Source organism: Vanessa atalanta, chromosome 15 (genome assembly GCF_905147765.1).
Source record: "Vanessa atalanta chromosome 15, ilVanAtal1.2, whole genome shotgun sequence".
Lineage (NCBI taxonomy): Eukaryota > Metazoa > Arthropoda > Insecta > Lepidoptera > Nymphalidae > Vanessa > Vanessa atalanta.
In genome coordinates, this window is record NC_061885.1 from 6,116,721 (window position 1) to 6,132,293 (window position 15,573).

The 15,573-nt window shown below is 31.9% G+C and overlaps 3 protein-coding genes across 5 annotated transcripts; 2 read left to right on the top strand and 1 right to left on the bottom strand.

The window, feature by feature from the left end:
• Window positions 1–12: 12 nt before the first annotated feature.
• On the bottom strand, window positions 13–2,955 carry LOC125069450 (COP9 signalosome complex subunit 1). The gene is made up of 4 exons (XM_047678950.1): window positions 2,878–2,955; window positions 2,671–2,749; window positions 1,227–2,573; window positions 13–521 (listed from the first exon to the last, which is right to left on the bottom strand). The coding sequence occupies exons 2-4, from the start codon at window positions 2,680–2,682 to the stop codon at window positions 429–431; spliced, it is 1,452 nt and encodes a 483-aa protein (XP_047534906.1). The 5' UTR covers window positions 2,683–2,749; window positions 2,878–2,955; the 3' UTR covers window positions 13–428.
• Window positions 2,956–3,515: 560 nt separating this feature from the next.
• Window positions 3,516–10,381, top strand: LOC125069457 (gamma-glutamyl hydrolase A-like). Of its 3 annotated transcripts, XM_047678957.1 has the most exons (8): window positions 3,516–3,668; window positions 3,894–3,965; window positions 4,130–4,406; window positions 5,217–5,267; window positions 7,381–7,613; window positions 8,678–8,784; window positions 9,087–9,184; window positions 10,015–10,381. In XM_047678957.1, exons 2-8 carry the CDS (start codon window positions 3,953–3,955, stop codon window positions 10,295–10,297), a joined length of 1,062 nt encoding a protein of 353 aa, XP_047534913.1. In that variant the 5' UTR covers window positions 3,516–3,668; window positions 3,894–3,952; the 3' UTR covers window positions 10,298–10,381. The 3 variants fall into 3 exon arrangements, with proteins under 3 accessions (XP_047534913.1, XP_047534915.1, XP_047534914.1); XM_047678959.1 differs by lacking the exon at window positions 3,516–3,668 and having other exon boundaries at window positions 3,909–4,040; XM_047678958.1 differs by lacking the exons at window positions 3,516–3,668; window positions 3,894–3,965 and adding an exon at window positions 4,002–4,044.
• Window positions 10,382–14,637: 4,256 nt separating this feature from the next.
• LOC125069536 (secreted RxLR effector protein 161-like) lies at window positions 14,638–15,039 on the top strand. Its single transcript, XM_047679056.1, has one exon. It carries the CDS (start codon window positions 14,638–14,640, stop codon window positions 15,037–15,039), a length of 402 nt encoding a protein of 133 aa, XP_047535012.1.
• The last annotated feature ends 534 nt before the right edge of the window (window positions 15,040–15,573 follow it).

A 15,573-nucleotide genomic window follows, 5' to 3' on the forward strand; every position in this document is an offset into this window, starting at 1 on the left:
TAAAAGTCAATATATTTTTACTTTTTTAATATTATTAAAAATTACGTAGACATAATATTTTGTGGTTACATAGAATAATTCTGTATAAACAATGTTGCAAATAATGCTTGCATCAGCAGTTCAAAGTTCGTGGGAGCTGACAAAACATTACACTTAAAATCAACACCAGCATTTGCAAAGGCAATATTGCTGAAACCACACAGACCTACTTCTGTATTTTTTCAATAAAAAACCAAAGTGGGTATTTAATGGTACTTAAAGTGTTTACTCAAAATGAAAAAGAGAAGATTTCACATGACAAATGTATTTCTTAATTAAAGGCTTCGCCTAAAAAATTAAATTGCATGATACAATTTGTGTCTGATGTACAAATTATTTAAATTGCCATGTAAAAGTGTTAGATGTTGACTATTTTGTGAGATACTTTATCACAAGGGCACGGTTTCAAAGGTGCGCGGTGTGTGACTGGTACTGGAGCCAGGAGCCTCACCACATTGTGGACCAGTTTCTCGGCCAACATTCTGTAAGAGTACAAAATCACTGTTCCATAAGTATTATCACATTGTTCAATATTCTATATAAAATGTTATTTAAAATATCATAAGCAGCAATATAAAAAATAATACATTATGAATGTAATAGATAGTTGCAAGCTATTTGATTATTTATGCCAATTAAAGTTTGACAATTTTAGAAGCAAATTGTTGTGTTGTTGATAAAGTTACTGTATGTTTAATTTTCTGAAGAGGATATATTTTTCTTTCCAGTAAATGATTCTATTAAGAGCAATTTACCATTAAAATAAAAAAATAAATAAAGCATTATCATTAGTTGGAGTGAAAGAACATTAATTAAGAATTATTGGTAAATGAAAAAGTTATTAATTTTACCATCATCAATTTTTTGCCCCAAAAGAGGTAATGCAAAAAAGTAATTTATTCTTGGGCTCCAGATAACTCCATTTCAAATTGCATCAAAATAGGTTCAGTGGTTTACCGATGCAAGTGTAACAGATAGAGTATCATTTATAATATTAGTACAGATTTGTTATCATATAGCAATTTAAATTTCCAAGATTATGCAACTCATTTTCTGTACTTCAGTACTGGGTCAAAAATTACTTTATGAGATATTAATGAAAATCAGTCAAATATATATAATTTCACGCAAAGCTTTTTTTAACATTAAGTTTATTTACATTTATAAAATAAAATAAACATATATACCTTAACATGTATTTGATTTTTGAGCATGGCAGCACGTAGAATTAACATGGATGTCCGTCGCTGATATTCTTTCCCCATTGCAAGACTTCTTTCAAAAGTAGTGCTCCTCTGGTCCACATCTTTAGCATAGAGTATTTTGTTATGTGAATCAATGCGTGCTTGAATTTGTCCATCAAGTATTAATTGCATTAATTCATCTTCTAGAGCATTTACTGTACGATTAAAAGCAGCAGCCATTAGTCGCATGTCAGCTGACAAATAGGGACTAAAGTACTGAATTAAGGCTCTGTTGCGTATCTGCATGTATAAAGAATTTAAGTGTGGTGCTAAATACATATCTAGAAGAAGATTGTCACGTATCTCATCAAGTAACCTTAAGCAGGATGCATATTTAGATTCATAAAATTTAAAAATTATGTCTCGTAACTGAGGTTCTAGTTCTAAAAATAATTTAAAAGAACTGCTAACTATCACTTGTTTTTGAAGCTCAGATCGATCAAAAGTAGCCAATGCGCAAAGTCCTCCATAAACTGCTACATTATTGCTACTAAGAAGTTCTGGATAATCACAGTGATCGATACTGGCAGCTAGAAAATGTTTTGCAGCAGACTTGTATTTCTTAGTTGCTAACTCAGCTAAGCCTGCAGCACACTTTAAGCGAGTAAGTATAGCTTGATTGGAATCTTTTCCAGGAACTTCATTAAAATCTGGTGTTCCTTCTGCTTTAGAAACATAATTTAAAACATGTGCCCAGTTCTGCAAATACACTGAAACCTTTACTACATTGAGGCACATCATTATTATATGTTTGCCACTTGTGCAGTAATCTCTAGCTCTAGAATAACACTTTAGAGCACTAGTTAGGTCACCACAGTCAAGGTAGTGATCACCTAAGTCATCATGACCTCTTCTTATGCTTTCTTTTATAGAGTTAGTTTTGTAATTTTTAAGATCTGTATCTAATTTTTCCAACTTTATAGCAGCTTTTTTAGTTTTTGATTCCACCCACATTGAGTCAAGAACAGGGATATCCTGTGAACCCATCTGAACAGCTACATCCGGTAAGCCTGCAGTTGCTATAGCTTCAGCAAGTTTCTTGTGGAGTGTTTGATAAAGACTTACATTATAGGTGGTCATGACATATGCTATAGCCATTTTAAGGGCTTCTAATCTTAGAGATGGACAGTGGTCTGCTACAAACATCAATCTGTACAACTTAGCAAAACCTGTGTATGACGCAGCATATGTCTCCAAATCTAGAGTAGGATTTTCAACCACATAACATTCTGTCTCATTGTTTTCATTATCTTCAAGGGGAACATCTACTTGCATCGGTTCCGCCGTATTCTGAAAGAACAAAGTAATCAAAGTACAATATTATACGACTTTATCAACACCATTAGCTGGTAATTAACGTATATATAAGCAAATACGGTTGACTTACCATTTCGAACATTTTATTAGTATAAACTTGAACTAAAATATAAAATACGCGAATTCCCTTGTCAACGCAGGAAACCAACCTAGAACACGAAGGTATTTTTTAACTTCCTTGGTTTTTACACAATGTAGATTGATTATTTTAATGATTGGCACTTTATACAAACATCTGTAGAAACAGATGTAACGAGAACAATTATTATCAAAATACCTTTATCATTACGTTTCTTTTTTGCAGCGGCATTTTTCTTTTTTGACGAGAAATCTATAGGGTTACCCTCTGTAAATTTGTCAAATATGTAGATAATCTAAAAATTTCAATAATTTAAAAAGTACATAGATATTAAAATCTTCAAATGTAATTGGTACTAAGGGTTGTCATCAATTTTAAATTGCTTGTTTATGTACTAATCATTATTATTTTTTTTACTATTACATACATATTATGACCAACGGAAAAAAAATATATGTACATATCATTCAAAACAAAATAATTTCATTTCTGTTTCTATATCTTAAAAAAATTTATAAGAAACATATACACGTTGCTATTAGTGAAAACGGTATATCTACCATTATGATAATCTTTAAATGAGAAATTTATTTAACATAGTGCGGTAAAATATTGCCTGTTTAAATAAATCGAATAATGAACTCTTAAACTTTATTTAAAATAAATAAATAGGGAAGGACTACTTTTACCGTTTCTGCTTTTTTGAACTTTGATAACTCATTAATAATAATGATATATAAAAATACATACCATTTTGCTATTATGCTTTGTTTGTTCAAAAATAAATACGCATGCGCACTTCATACTATTCAATATTATTGAAATATATTATTGAAATGTGGCATATGTTCAGCTCAGGATTAAACATAATATATGTTTTTTATCATTATACTAGTAATTTAAATCCTATTTTACATAAAACATAGAAAAGTTGTGAAAACATTGCAGTGTTAATAATTCAATTTTAAGAATAAAGCAATACATTAAAGGTATGTCAAAAATTTTTTCAAGAATAGTAGTTGTAGGACCTCGGATTAGTACAAAAGATTTTAGTATACCTCATCTGAATATATATCTGAATGTTATTACTCTTATTTAGAATAAATATCAATCAATTAAACAGTATTTCATCTGTTGAGTATACTTTGAGACATAAATATTCATTAAATTATGCAACATTCGACTAATCAACTTCACAATAATTTTATTTTTAGCCACTGAAGTAGCTGAATGCTGAACAACACGAGCAACACTAAAATAGACTAATATGTAAATGAGTTGTTATGGTTAGTGTTTTATAATTTTGATGTTAAAACATTAAAATAATGTTAAAATATGTAAATTGAACTGAAAAGAAAAGTGTAAGTAGGTTTAAAAAAAAAGTCGTGACTTGATAACTCGTAGATGTAGAGCTGATAAGTTAAGATAATAATTTGTATAAATTTCGTAGATTGCTGTTTTTCATTGAATATTTGGTATCAATTGATAACCATGAAAGGGGTAATAATCATTCTCGCAGCGTATTTCTTGTATTATTGCAAATGTGCCACCCGCACCTTTTATGTGGAAAGCAATGTGCTCAACGATCGACCGATTATTGGTGTATTGTCCCAAGAACAATCGTTTTATTTACACTCGAAATATCCTAAGGAAAATTATACGAGCTACATAGCATCTTCTTATGTTAAGGATATTGAATCAGCGGGTGCTAGAGTTGTGCCAATCTTGTAAGTGAATATTATTTATATATTTATATATTATGTACAGAACCTAATCTAGTTAAACCGAATCAATCCTTAATATAATCTTATAATTTAGTATAAAAATCTAGTCATTAAGCTAAAATATTAATTAATAATAAATCTATATCAATAAAAATATGTTCACTTTATTTAAGTAGGCCTCCAAATATCAATACTTAGTATTGGTGTATTCAAACCGTGAAGGATGAGTGAGCCAGTGTAACTGCAGCCAAATGCGACAAGAGACATAAAAATTTTTTTCCACTTAAGTGGTTTACATTTCCTACGGTAGTCTCAGGCAGTGGTGCCCACTTACCATCAAGTTGTCCGTATGCACGTCCGCTTAAATATGTTATTTTTTTAAATACGTTCAATATAAGCTGTTAAGTATATTTCTCTTAAGTATTGTTTATTTGAATTTTTTAAGCCACGAACTGAGAAAATGTTACATAAACAAAACACAGATATTAAGAAACTGAATATTGATATTTGCTTGGTTTAATTAATTCTCCTCTGATTAACAAGCATGCATGTCCGGATTGTCCGGACAAACGAGGTCTGGATTAGCGAGACTGCAGTTTATTGTTTTTTCTTCTCATATCTGTGATTGCTTCATATACTTACCACAATGATTACAATATAAATCAAAAATCTGTTCTTAGCAAATGTGAATAGATAATTGTAACAGGACAGGATACAATGTATGCGTATGTCGTAATGTTACATATCAAAATGAATACTGATTGTTTTTATTAAAAAGCAATTGTTTTTTTTATTTTTCGTTTGTAATTTCAGGATTGGCAAAGATCGTGGCTACTATGAAGAACTTATGAAGAAGATTAATGGGTATAATTTTGAACTCTATTTGAATTACTTTTGATCGTCTGTATTATAATACCTATGTATCACTACATAGTATAAAACAAACTCGTTTACCGCTGTCTGTTTTTAATAGATAGACTGATTCAAGAGGAATGTTTATATGTATAATACATGCACAATATAGTAGAGAAACACTGATTATTTCAGAGGTTTCTTAAGTGATGTCGTAAATATTTTTTTGCGCTTAAACTGGAAACGCTGGCTGAACCCTACGAGATAGATCAAAATAATGTCCTACAGTATTTTACACCTTAAAAGGGTCTTCAAAAAAGACCGCAACGGGATATTATGTCTATCTTTTAGGGATAGCTCACAACAATCATATTTTATCTTTTACGAGAAATAATGGCTTATTTTCGAAGCGATTTAAAGCAATACAGCATTAATCCTTATCCAATTAAGTACATTAAATACATTATTGAATATGGTCCTTTACAGCATAAAATTTAAATGAATGTTTCTGAAGATATTACAGATTTAAAACGCAGGGACATAGCGGTTTTTATTGTCTAATGACTGAAAAACTGTGAATTTTGTAAGACATTTTGTAGTATATTTAGTAACAGGATTGCACCCGTGCGAACACGGGGCGGGTCGCTAATATATTAAAAACGTGTTACTTTCAACGCTTTCTGTTTGTTTGTGGTGAGCTAACACTACTGAAAATACTGAAGTGGTCGTAATAATATTTGGTACTAATGTACATTATTGATGGAAAATAACAGGAACGTAGCCGCAGGAGATAGTTAATTATATGTTTGAAATAATTTAACTTTTATTAAAAAGTAGGGTAGAATTATGTTTCATTTATTAACGACAACTGTCATAACCTTTTTTTTATGAGTTGTTGAATCTATTATGAATTATCGTGTCTAACATATATTCGTCGCGGGACACGCAGCGCATATGCTGACATCTAAATTGAGGGCTTTTGAATCAATATATACTAGTAAACCGATATTAATAAAAACAGAATTTCGTTAAAGATAAATAATAATTATTATTAGTATAAAATATAGCAACAAAGTATATAATTATGTTTTGCAGCTTCATTCTTTGCGATTTACTTTTACCATATTGTAGATGCGTTCCCACGTATCAGCCTTGCACGGATTTTAGAGGGTACTTTTGTATTTTTTTTTTGCGTGCCCCTCTACCTGACGGATCGGTCTAATCTCTCTCGGACTCATTATGTGATTGTAAATCGCTTCGAATGAAGCTGCTCACATAATTGTATTCGAACTTCACTTACAGGTAAGTTCGTTTGACCATTAATATTACAGCATATTGCTGTTTGCCGTTACAGCATACGAGTCGATCTTCCTCTATGAATGAATAATTAAAAATCTATTTTTGTTTAGGCCTAGGGTGCCTACAAAAGGACGACATATTCTAAACTATTGTAAGATAAATAGTTTACTGCGTCATTGTATTGTATTTATTCGATATTTATATACTAATCAATTAAAGTTTTCGTTTCATAATATATGAATCAAGATCCTTCTAAAATTGTTGATCAAATCTTATAAATACAAGTATAATGAAATTTAATTTGAATTTTATATTTATAAAATACAAGTTAAATGAAAAGTCAGAAATATTAAGCGTTCTTTATAGCGGCTAACTGCACATTTTCTCCCCTATTTCCCCTTGTCCTATTACTTTATCAAATTTATCTAAATTGTGTGTATCAAATGAAACGTTTACTCCTGCATTTCCCAAGGTCATATTTTTATGTGTTTGCAAATTCCATAAGTATATTGCTATTAAAGTTCTAATTAGGTGTTATAACTGCCTTAGGGCTGATTTATTAGGCAGTGTAGGCAACTGTCGCATGGGATAGAGGCCCCTAACCAAGCCAAATATTTATTTGTTTAGGTTTTAAAAAGTATTGTTACTGAAATTATAGAAACTAAATATTTCTCCAATTTATGTTATACATGGTGGCATACATGCCCAATTTATGTCACCACCTTAGGCGGCTTACATATTATAGTAAAAATCGTAAAATGTATTGTAAAAATCTATATTTGGATTTAAAAAAAATATAAATTCTGATTTTACTAATAATTTTCAGGGTATTCTTGCCAGGTGGAGCAACATTCTTCAATCAATCAAACGGCTTTGCTGACGCTGGTCAGCATATTTACGAAATCGCAAAGGAATTGAACCACAATGGAGATTATTTTCCGATATTCGGAACATGTTTGGGCTTCGAGTTGCTTATTATTTTAGCTTCAGGACGAGGTGAAATCGAAAATAGAATAAGATGTTATTCCCATAGTAATCTTCCACTTAATTTTACGCAGGGTAAGTATTTTTTTTAATTGTCTGTTGTATAAATTATGAGAATAAATTAAAGAGATGAATTCTATTCCGACTACCATGTATTTACTCATTACTTAGTCTAACCATGATCATTATAAGCTGGAAATAATAAACCTACTTATTAAAACTCAGAGATACGTAATCAGATTTATTGTTATCTATTCGAATGTTTTAATGTACCTTTATCATCAGATCATATATCTATAAATAAACAAATAATGTTTTCTATGCGTTCCTAACTTAACACGTCATCCGATTATATTGTAACTGGCAAACCTGTTTTGCGTTTGCACTAGAAGGTTTCAAGCCCACTGAAGTTTTTAAATAAATGTTTTATATATGTTTGTCCTTCGATATAGAAATTCTATATGGCGATTCTTATTTACTCGGTTGATGACGCTATGCATAAAAACCCTTTTTTGCACACTCTATGCGCAACCATTGTTCATCTGATCGATTCTAAACTTTCTATAATAATAATTGGTACATGCGTGAATTTTTTTTGCATTCTTGCTATTGTGACGTCATCGTAATACGTAACTCCAGGCAAAGGGTACATAACATCTTAGCGTCCAAGGTTGCTGTTAGGAATATTACATGTAAGTAAAGAGCAGTATAAATAGTCTATGTCTAAATCACATTGTCTTTGATTAGACATTTGACCGTACGCCAGAAGGCTTAGAGCTTAGAGTAGATTCTATGCCAACGGATTCTTTGGTAATAATCAGTACTATTTATACTTTATAAATAGTACCAAACAAGATTAAGAACTCTAAATTGATAATTAAACAGTTATGTAACAAATAGTTCATATTTCTAACGCCTATGGGCGTTGGTGAGCACTTGCTATCAAGTTACCTATTTGTCCATTCGGCTGCCTAATACATAAAAAAGTAGGTGCAAGTTGTGGATTTAATTTTACTCACATTTGGTCCTGTAATGTTTAATCATTCCTTACATTTTTTGCAAAAAAACATATTAGTTTTTATTTGTTTATTTATAAATATCTGTACCTTAAATTTATACAATATGTATATTTTTTCCAGACTACCGTAGTAGCAAAATGTTCAAGGAAACTCCAATTGATATAATTAATATATTGAAAACCAAAGATGTCACCGTGAATGCTCATCAGTTTTGCATAGTCGACGAAGTGAGTTTAGAAAATGTTACAATTTTTTTATCTTGTAATCATACTATTGCTTGATTTCGTACGGCTGACGATTGAATTTGCGTGGGTTTCTAGGGTCAAGGAATTTACATAACAGCGAGATATTATTCGTTAATACGATTAATTTAAATATATTTTTTTGTAAATTTAGAACAAAAACCAAATTGATTGAAAACGTCATGTCTATATTAAGTCGAGTGTAGCGGTTACCAAATTTTTTAAATATTTATTTGTACAAATTATGAAGTAGTAACGTTATTGATTTGTGATATTTTCTTCCTTAGAACTTAAAATCTCACAACCTTACCAATGATTGGCGGGTGACTGCTCACAGCAATGACGACTACAAAGTCGAATTCATCGCGAGCATCGAACACAGGAGGTATAGTTATAATTTATAGTCCGTGATATAAGAAGTATACAAAATATTGTTCTGTTGCAGTTGACGGTGGAATCCTTATTCTACCGCCAAATATGACACAACACCCCTTGGTGAGTGGATAGTATCTGCCCAGACATCTTGCACAAAGTCCTTTTATATATTTTTTTGATTTAATATAATATACATAGAGTATGTACATTTCTGGAACAACGAGATTGTTCGATTGTTGACGTTTTAAAAAGCAAAATAAAAATCTAGTCAGTCTGCGTTGATAAAAAATATATGCAACAAAATTGTGCTATTCAATTTGCTTATGACTTCAGCCTTTTGCAGGGGTTTTTACAATACTTATAAAAATGAAGTGAGTTTATGAGGCAATGACAAATAATTATTGTTAGGTAACCAATCGATAGGAGTGATTTGACCTATTAATTTTCCTAGTATTTTTTCTAAATCCAACCCAAAATCTAAGTGTAAAATGTTTCTCAATTTCCTACTAACTATTCTGAAGTCAAAACGAATCGAATAAACGCAAAGCGAGATATAAGAAAATCGGTCTCATGGATTTTCTTTGTTATATTTATATTATCTGATCCTTTCATGTTCAGACATGTTTTGCCGATGGACGAAATTGATCGACTCGACAAAATGTACAGATCTCTTTAGATACTAAACTACTCGCTCACTCTCCCGTCACTCGACTAAAATACTAGCTTAGTCTAAACAAGGCGATACAGTGCTATTCTCTATAGTCGAAGGTGACCAGTCACCATATCATTAATACATGGAAATAAACAAACATATAATTAAACAATATTTATTTCTTATAGATATCCATTTTACGGGGTGCAGTTCCACCCAGAGAAGAGTGCGTTTGAATGGAAACTCTCGAAGAAATATCCGCATTCGTACGAGGCTGTGAAAGCCAACCGTTACTTTATGGACTTCTTCGTCCAGGAATGTAGAAAAAGTCAACATTCTTTCGCCAGCGCCGCCGAAGAAAATCGTTACTTAATTTACAATTACGAACCACGTTTTACGGGTGTCCTCGGAAGTGCGTACCATCAATGCTATTTCTTCGAACCCAAAGGAACAGTTTCATATAAAAATTAATATAAATAATATATTATAATCAATTGCGTGTTTGCAAAAAAAGTAAAGTTTAATAAAGTTTAAAAAGTGTGACTTCCATATATTTAATAGTTTAGAATATAATATTATGAAATAAAATAATATTTTATTTGAAATACTTTTATACAATATAAATAAATACTTTCTTATGTTGTTAATAGATTGCGTTATTCATTCTAAAGTTATTATTTTAAGTCCGTCATTACCGTTAATCAAAATAAAAATTGAGTTTCCTGGATCAATAGTTCGTTTCATTCGTCGTCTAATATTGGTCCTTCGAGCCGGATAATATAATAGTGTAAACGCGAGTCGGGTCGCAAGTTTGGTAATAGTAATAGTGTCATGACAAATGACGCGCAGTGTTTACGATAACGGTACTGTTAAAGTTCCATTATCTGTATAATATGGTATGGTATTGAGTTAAAGTGACTAGTGACTGTTCTGTAGTGAAGTTTAATTAGTGGTTTTACTGTTGAAAATGCCACAATAAAACAAAACAAATTTGACAAATAATTTACTAACGAACTGGTGGTAATATTATGTATACGCTGTACATGATAGCTTGATCTTTTTGACAGATGTATTTTTTTCTGTTCGACGTAACTTTGCAGTGACGAACATATTATTTTCTTAATTTAATTATTTTAAAAATTATTAAAAAAAATACTATAAAAGTTCCTAAAGATTCAAGCGTTATCCGAAAATTTTAAGACTTTTTCTATTATCTATTATTGCTTCAAAGTATAGTTTAAATAGACACACAGAAAATAATAGACGCTTGAACAATGTTACATCGGTCGGACGGTAGGGACGCGAATAACAGGCAGTAACTGCTACAAATATCGGTTACAAAAATCCTTATTAAAGATCATTGTTAAGTTATTGTTACGAACGGGGGTCCTTTTGGTTGGGGTCTCTTTGACTAGTGGTTGGGGTCTCTTTCGCTGGTATAACTCTTTTTATTTGAATTACGCATTCCATCGTTACATCGGCTCTTATATATGTTAAATTTTCTGTTTCTCATCACTAGCCCGTCTGTCAAAAACATCAAGCTACTTGAATAGGGTATATAATAGTAGAATAAGCAAGACAATGTGAGAAAAGTGATATATACACTTCAGTAATATTTGGACTTGTAAAATTTAAAAATACATTACATTAGAAGGTTTGGAGCATATTCCACCACGCTGCTCCAATGCGAGTTGGCGGAATACACATGTGGCAGAATTTCGTTGAAATTAGACGCATGCAGGTTTCCTCACGATGTTTTCCTTCACCGCCAAGCACGAGATGAATTATAAACACAAATTAAGCACATGAAATTTCAGTGGTGCCTGCCTGGGTTTGAACCCGAAATCATCGGTTAAGATGCACGCGTTCTAACCACTGGGCCATCTCGGCTCACTGCTACGTCAAACTTTTAACTGCTACGTCAAATTGTCATTGTATTAAAAATACTTCATATATTGTGAACATTATTTTTCGTGTAAACTGATTAGTTGTTTAGTGAATATCACTTTAAATAAAATGGAATCATTACAAAGAACACAAATAGATGTTTCTACACAAATTGAAATATTGTAACAAATGCTTTTTTAGAAACTAGGCTAGTTAATGTTAATGTTGTTAGATCATTGGTAAGAATTGCAAATACAGCATACAAATTTAACATCAACCTCAGCATATGATAGAAAAAAGTTGGTAAAAATATATGCTAAGAAAGAATACAATATTTTTCAAGTAGTTTGACTAATTTATCAACTGAAATAGCATATTTGGTCGCATGTTTATATTATGTTAATAAAATAGTTACTTTATTTTGTTGTCAATAAATGGCGTTGGTTATACAAAACGCGCTACAATTGTCTAGAGTTATTATTTTAAGTACCTATATTGTCATTCAAAATAATAATTGAGGTTCTTAGATCAACTGTTATTGCATTCGTCGTCTATCAGAGTGATTTGAGTCAAAGTCAAAAGTCAAGTCAATTTATTCTACAAAAATATAACTATTAAAATTAATTTACAAGCAGCGAAAATCTCGATCAAGGATTGAAGTTTTCAGAAGTGAGGCGATTATACTATTAACATTTTCCCATTGCACAATTTTATTTATGAAAATTAATTTAAGCAATTAGTTTATTGCTAGCTAATTGATTAAAATCATTTTTCAGAAATAAAATTGTGTTACGATAGATACAATGTAATAAAAAAATGTTCAATTGCATACTATTCCGAAATTGTATATGATAAATAATAAAATAGTAATTTATTGGTGGTAGGGCTTTGTGCAAGCCCGTCTGGGTAGGTAGGCACCACGCCCTCATCAGATATTCTACCGACAAACTGCAGTACTCAGTATTGTTGTGTTACGGTTTGAAGGGTGAACGAGGCAGTTTCACTACAGGCACAAGGGACATAACATCTTAGTTCCCAAGGTTGGCGGCGCATTTTTGATGGGAATGGTTAATATTTCTTAAAACGATGTAAAGAGGTACTAAAATTATTACTGGTAAGGAATTAAATAAACATACCATAAATAATTTGCGAAGCAAAACAAACACGATTATCATTTCCAAATTCGGGTTCTAGAGCAAATGCATTACTTGATATTATTCATACTGATCTGTGTGGTCCGATGAAGATTCCTTCTTTAGGTGGAGGGAAGTACTTCATAACTTTCATAGATGATTACTCTCGAAAAGTATATGTTTATTTTCTAAAGAAGAAATTGGATATTACATCAGTGTTTAAAAAAATTAAAGATGAAAAATGAAGAATGAGCTAGAAAGGAAAATAAAATTATTAAGTTAAGTGACACCGGAAAAGAGTTCTGTAATAATGATTTTTCTGATTTTCTGTTAGCTTCTGGAATTAAACATCAGACCAGCACTCCATAAACGCCGGGGGCGAAATGGTGTAGCAGAGAGGATGAATCGGACACTGGTAGAACGTGCAAAGTGCACGTTGTTTGAAGCAAAACTGCAAAAATCATTCTGGGCAGGCCTCTGCCGCTGCCACTGCTGCATATATCATAATCAGATCCCCATCACGTGTACTGAATTGGACTGGAAAAAAACCACACATTTCTCATTTAAAGATATTTGACTCTAAGGTCAAGGTACATGTTCCTAAGCAGAATCGTCGTAAGTGGGATAGCAAATCACGTGAACTAATCTTTGTAGGATACTGTGAGAATACGAAGGGATTCGGGCTCTATGATAAAGTTAGTAAAAATATTGTAATTAGTTGAGATGTGATATTTATTGAAAATTGTAATGTTTTGGAAAATATTGTTCCGGAAACTGTCTCAGTACCACAGAAGATTACACTTCCTCTAAGTAGTACAGAGGTTGATTGTTTAGACTCACAGAATCAGACAGAAGTAACAGGTATCAATGAAAGCTCATAAAATGATACATTGACATCTTCAAGTAATGAGAATTCATCTGATCGAATAGACAAACTGATGAGACTTATTATCCTCATGCAGATGATTATGCTGATTGTCATGATGAATATACATATACCAAGTAGAATTACATTGAGATCACATCAGAGTAAAAACAAGGAAGACATAATAATTTCATGGGTTTTATGGGAGTTCCAGATTCAATAACTGTTGAAGTAGCATTATCAGGTCCAAACAGGCAAGACAATGGAAAGTAGCAATGGATGAAGAATACAAGTCCTTACTTGAAAATAATACTAGGGAAATGACTACTCTACCAGCTAACAAACGTGCCATACATGCATGTGGGTTTACAAGGTAAAAATACATAAAAATGGAGAAATAGTTAAGTATAAAGTACTTCTAGTGATTCAAGGATGTTCACAAAGGGCTGGTATCGATTACACTGAAAGTTTTTCACCTGTTGTGAGACTTGCATCTCTAAGATACTTGTTAGCTTTGGCTGTAAAATATGATTTGGATATATGTCAAATAGATGCAGTATCAGCTTTTCTGCAAGGCGACATAGAAGTAATAAATCTCCATTTATATGAAGCAGAAACCTCTATATGAGAGTAATGAGAAAGTATGTAAACTCAAGAAATTTTTGTTATTTTTGAAAAGAAGCTTGATTCTACGCTGAAAGAGATCACAAGGTGTATTACAAGATTGAGGATGATAGAAACATGTTTTTTATGTAGACGATATATTAATATTTACAAACAATCAATATATGAAAAGTCATATAAAGGCAGAACTGCATTAAAAGTTTAAAATGAAAGATCTTGGAGACTTATGTTACTGCATTGGAATATATATAGAACGAGACAGAAAGAATGGAATAATATACTAAGATCAAAGAAAATATATAATGGAAGTATTACAAAAATATGGTATGTCGGATTGTAAGACTGTCAAGACTCCAATGGATGTAAATACAAAGTTTTATGAGAAAGAAAATTCTGATGACATTAAAATATTAACTGATATTCCTTATCAAGAGATAATTGGATGTTTATTGTACGTTTCACAAGTAACAAGACCAGACATTAGCTTTGTTATTAATATGTTAAGCAAATATAATAACAAGCCTGAAATGCAACATTGGCTTGCTTTGAAACGTGTCATGCGCTACTTGAAGGGGACTCAAGATTATAGACTGACTTATAAGCAAACACCAGCAGAAAAAATGACTCATGGATATTGTGACGCAGACTGGGCGAGCTCAGGGGATGATCGACGTTCCTGCACTGGCGACACATTCCTGTTTTAGGGAGGAATAATCAGCTGGAATTCGAAGCGGCAGCCTACAGTTGCCCTGTCTACGACCGAGGCGGAATATATGTCTTTGTCGTCTTGCGTACAAGAAGTCTTATGGCTAAAGCAACTTCAAGAAAGTTTTTGGCCACAATTGAAGAATTAAGCCATGGTTATTTACAGTGATAATCAAAGTTCTATCAAACTTTCAGATTCTGATGGTTTTCATTCCAGGACGAAGCACATTGATGTGAGGCATAATTTTGTTCGTGACAAAGTGCTTGGTGGGGCCATTTACGTTCACACGGATGTGATGGTCGCAAATGCCCTAACGAAAGCCACGACGCACTCAAAATTGGTTTTCTGTGCCTCCAATATGGGCTTATGTTTAAGAGAGGATGTTGGAAGAAGTTAAACAACGCCTAATGGCTTAAATACTGTTTGTTATCCCTTAACTTTTCCTGGTGTCTGTCAAAATGTTTTGTCACTTGCACTTGTTTTTAATAAACCGTTTTTAATGCTTACATTCTAAATCTTATTATTTCTACAA

Excerpts from the sequence above, each read along its gene's own strand:
- LOC125069450 (XM_047678950.1), bottom strand. Across the intron at positions 522-1,226 it reads AAAATCAAATACATGTTAAG|AATGTTGGCCGAGAAACTGG; the intron begins GTATATATGTTT and ends GTACTCTTACAG.
- LOC125069457 (XM_047678957.1), top strand. Across the intron at positions 4,407-5,216 it reads GCTAGAGTTGTGCCAATCTT|GATTGGCAAAGATCGTGGCT; the intron begins GTAAGTGAATAT and ends TTGTAATTTCAG. Across the intron at positions 5,268-7,380 it reads CTTATGAAGAAGATTAATGG|GGTATTCTTGCCAGGTGGAG; the intron begins GTATAATTTTGA and ends AATAATTTTCAG.
- LOC125069536 (XM_047679056.1), top strand. The coding sequence starts at position 14,638 with ATGGAAGTATTACAAAAATATGGTATGTCGGATTGTAAGACTGTCAAG.